The sequence below is a fragment of the Volvox carteri genome, assembly GCF_000143455.1.
Source record: "Volvox carteri f. nagariensis unplaced genomic scaffold VOLCAscaffold_65, whole genome shotgun sequence".
Lineage (NCBI taxonomy): Eukaryota > Viridiplantae > Chlorophyta > Chlorophyceae > Chlamydomonadales > Volvocaceae > Volvox > Volvox carteri.
In genome coordinates this window covers 469130-473381 of record NW_003307608.1, presented here as the reverse complement: position 1 = coordinate 473381, position 4252 = coordinate 469130, and the positions used below count along the sequence as shown (strand labels likewise).

General features: G+C 52.7%; 2 protein-coding genes across 2 annotated transcripts; one reads left to right on the top strand and one right to left on the bottom strand.

Moving 5' to 3' along the window:
- Positions 1–1740: 1740 nt before the first annotated feature.
- Positions 1741–2208, bottom strand: hstH2B-3 (histone H2B; the record flags this gene model as incomplete). Its single annotated transcript, XM_002956754.1, has 1 exon — positions 1741–2208. The coding sequence occupies one exon, from the start codon at positions 2206–2208 to the stop codon at positions 1741–1743; it is 468 nt and encodes a 155-aa protein (XP_002956800.1).
- Positions 2209–2506: 298 nt separating this feature from the next.
- hstH2A-3 (histone H2A) lies at positions 2507–2896 on the top strand (the record flags this gene model as incomplete). Its single annotated transcript, XM_002956804.1, has 1 exon — positions 2507–2896. One exon carries the CDS (start codon positions 2507–2509, stop codon positions 2894–2896), a length of 390 nt encoding a protein of 129 aa, XP_002956850.1.
- Between the last annotated feature and the right edge of the window lie 1356 nt (positions 2897–4252).

The following is a 4252-nucleotide window of genomic DNA, read 5'->3' as shown; positions in this document are numbered from 1 at the left end:
CTTGTGGACATGTTCTGTGACGATTTTGGGATGCGCCCAAATGTGTCGAAATGTGAACGCCTCGTTTTTGCGAGTGACAGCAACATTAGAAGTGCTGTCCAAGCATCGTGTGATGAGCTCAGGCTGGCTGGAGAGGCCATACCGGCTAAGGATAGTGCGCGATATCTGGGGTTAGTGTATGGGCCGGAACGGCAGTTCTGGGCCTGCCGCCAGCAGTTGTATGACACAGCTAGAGCAGCTATGTTCGCGTTGAGTGCAAAATTAGATAAGCTGAAGTTGTTCGCCCCAGATGTGAGGATGAGGTGTTTCGATACCCAGGTACGAGCAATACTGTTGTATGGTTGCCAAGTGTGGGGGCCGTTTATGCTAGCTGAGGTCTTGGACAGGCTCAGGAAGCGGAGTGATGCGAATAACCTTGCAGAGGGGCCCTTCGAGGCGTGCCTAAAGGACAGGGCAGTGCAGCTTCAGATATCTTTCATGCGGCAAATTGTAGGAGCTGCCAGACCAACACACCGCCTCTTGTTCGCAGAGCTATCGCAGCTACCCCTACACTACCACGTTCTCAAGCAGGTTGTGAGGTTTTGGAACCATGTCCGTTTACAGCGTGGGTCTGTGGCATACCAAGTTTTGCGACAGGAGGTCGCAGAATCCCTCTCCAACCCCGAAGGGCCCGGATGGGGGACACTACTCCTCCGTTTTCTATGTTTTTTGNGGCACGATGTATGGAAAGAGGCCCCGCAAGGGCTACACGAGGTAGACGAACGAGTGGAGTGGCTGATGAACAAGCCAATGCCAGAAGGTGTGATTTCGGAGTTCAAGGACCGATTAGTGAGTGGTTGGAAGCATACACGTTTAGATGTCCAGCCTGACGTGTATCCGTCAGACGGCAAACAACCAGGAATTCACATGGCGAAGTATAAGCATTGGATGGGGCTGGCGGCCGAGCAAGCGGGCAGGAAGGAGGTGCTCCCGCACATCACAATGTTTATCCCACGTTCGGCGAATTGCAAGCTTATGCAGTTTAGGCTTTGCTGTTGGGCACTGGCGGCTAACAGAGCGCGTAAGGGACGGCGTTATATACCTAGGGAGGAGCGAGTATGCCCCTGCTGCGGCACTGATAGCCACATCGAGGATGAGAAACACATTTTGCTGGACTGTCCGGTTTACGACGGAATCAGATCTGATATGGGCTTTCCACGCTTCGAACATATGAAGGACGCTATGAAGTGGGAACCTGAACGCCTGGCAAGAATGCTGGAACGTATATGGTCTCACCGCAACTCTATCGTTCCCTTTGGTCGTTAGTATACTTCATTACTTGTTTCGTTGGAAGTGCGAGGTAGGATGGTGCTTATAGGCGATTTGGCAGCCCTTGAGCCCTCGGCTCGTACTAGGGTGGTTTGCAGGTACGGGGAACGCACCCACGACCATGTAACAACAACAACAACAACAACACACACAAAACAAACGGTGCATGCGAAGAAAAAGGCTTCGATGACGAGGTGTCGCATATCCTGAACGTCCCGAAGCGGTTCTGTCCTGTCCTTGGACAGAATACTCACGCAGAAACGGGGAGGGACTCTCTAAAGCATCGGGACAGCTGCTCAACTCATAGACACCTGGTTCGCCAGCACTGATGCTCAGGTTTGCAGCGCACATGGAAGTCACAACGGTCATGGTGGTGTTGAAAAACACCGAGATTTTTTATAGGTTCGGAGGTAGAGCAGAGGGAGGATCCGATTAGGCCGACGTGAACTTGGTGACAGCCTTGGTGCCCTCGGACACGGCGTGCTTGGCCAGCTCGCCCGGAAGAACCAGGCGCACAGCAGTCTGAATTTCGCGCGACGTCACGGTGGGCTTCTTGTTGTAGCGGCTCAGCTTGGAGGCCTCGGTGGCAACCTTCTCAAAGATGTCGTTGATGAAGCTGTTCATAATCGACATGGCCTTCGAGCTGATGCCGGTATCGGGGTGCACCTGCTTCAACACCTTGTAAATGTAAAGCTTGTAGGTCTCGCTCTTGGCGACCTTGGCCTTCTTCTTCTTCTTGTCCCCCTCAGCGGCATCGCCGGCAGCGGGCTCCTTGGCGGACTTCTTAGCCGGCGCCTTCTTCTCCTTCTTCTTGGGAGCCTTCTCAGCCTTGGGCTTAGCCTCGGCCTTGGGCTCGACAGCCTCCGATGCGGGCTTCTCCTCCTTGGTCTTTGGGGCCATTTGTAATGATCAGACTTTTAGAAATCAGAAACTGTGAGGTGAATGATATTGTGTGATACCATAGTATAGTAGTCTGGAGCATTAAATGTTAGGGTCAGCAGGAGCCCGGTGATCCGACCCGTCGTTAGCGGTTGGCCCAGTGAGCTGCTCGGACTAACGGTAGCTCGGCCATTGCCGTAAAGCTTCTTCCTTCTAAAATGTTTGCTCCAGCAGTATAAACAATAATAACTATTTGCTGCTAACCTGTTACCTCTCAATCTTTCTTCGTACTTCGCTTACAAGGAAACTTACTGTTACAATGGCTGGTCGTGGCAAGGGCAAGACCGCTGGCAAGAAGGCCGTCAGCCGCAGCTCCAAGGCTGGTCTGCAGTTCCCTGTGGGCCGCATTGCTCGTTACTTGAAGAAGGGCAAGTATGCCGAGCGCATCGGTGCTGGCGCCCCCGTCTACCTGGCCGCTGTGCTGGAGTACCTGACTGCTGAGGTTCTGGAGCTGGCTGGCAACGCGGCCCGCGACAACAAGAAGAACCGCATCGTCCCGCGCCACATCCAGCTCGCCATCCGCAACGACGAGGAGCTGGGCAAGCTGCTGGGCGACGTGACCATTGCGTCCGGCGGTGTGCTGCCCAACATTCACGCCGTTCTGCTGCCCAAGAAGTCCAAGGGCGGCAAGGGCGAGGAGGCTGCCTAAAGCTGAAGCGACCAAGGGTTGCGGAGTATTCTCCGACTGGACACGGCAACAAAACATCCGGTGTTTCTCAACACCACCAATTTACAACTTGGTCCCATCTCCCAAACATTATGGTTTAGATATACAGCTCTTCGTAGTGGTTATTATAAGCCTCCACATTCCACGGAAAGGGTTTTTCCCTGTCATGCATCCGAATATTTGCTTAATGGAGTACATTTACATGAAAATCCAGCCTTAGTCGCGAAATTATCTAGTCGTCCTATAATCTGAAATCGGCGCTTCAGCAACTCCTCGTCACTCTCATCTCGCCTATTGCTTTAGAACAAATCCGCAATACTCTCGAGATACTAGATTATAACTGAGGGCTTTGATCATTCCATAGAAGGTTCACAGGCGCCGATGGCGAGCGATCATCTAAGTCGGTTTTTTCTGTTGACCGCTGACGAAAGATACTCTCAAGTCGGACCGCCTCCCAGCGACCCAAATGGACCCCAGCTCCAAAACCACCGCCACATGTTGCGCACACCGCAAACTCACTGTCATTCCCGTTCGATGGAGTTTGCATCTATATACTCCATATCCTGGCCTTCCTAACCTCCACATCCATTCCTTTCATTCCTCGTTTAGCACATCGTAAGCTAATGCGGTTTCGTTTATGTTTCTGGGCTCTGGAGGCAAACAGAGCACGAAAGGGCAAGTACCATGTCCCCAGGGGGCAGCGGTTTTGCCGCTGTTGTGGTACTAATAGCCCTAAGGTTACGATGGTCATCAAGACGAATGGCAAGGCTGGAGGTGAATTTGAGTCAAAACAGGGTGTGAAACAAGGCTGCCCACTATCTACTGAGCTGTTTGGGCTCTACATTGAGACCCTCGCGGACGTCATCGATATGCACGACGGTATTACTACCGGGGCACGGCCAGAGGATGCACCGGAGGTTGGAAATGAGCGAGTGTCCATCCTTCTCTATGCCGACGACGTTAGCCTTCTGGCAACAACACCAGGACGCATGGGGGAGTTGCTCAACATTGTGGACATGTTCTGTGACGATTTTGGGATGCGCCCAAATGTGTCGAAATGTGAACGCCTCGTTTTTGCGAGTGACAGCGACACTAGAAGTGCTGTCCAAGCATCGTGTGATGAGCTCAGGCTGGCTGGGGAGGCCATACCGGCTAAGGATAGTGCACGATATCTGGGGTTAGTGTATGGGCCGGAACGGCAGTTCTGGGCCTGCCGCCAGCAGTTGTATGACACAGCTAGAGCAGCTATGTTCGCGTTGAGTGCAAAATTAGATAAGCTAAAGTTGTTCGCCCCAGATGTGAGGATGAGGTGTTTCGATACGCAGGTACGAGCAATAC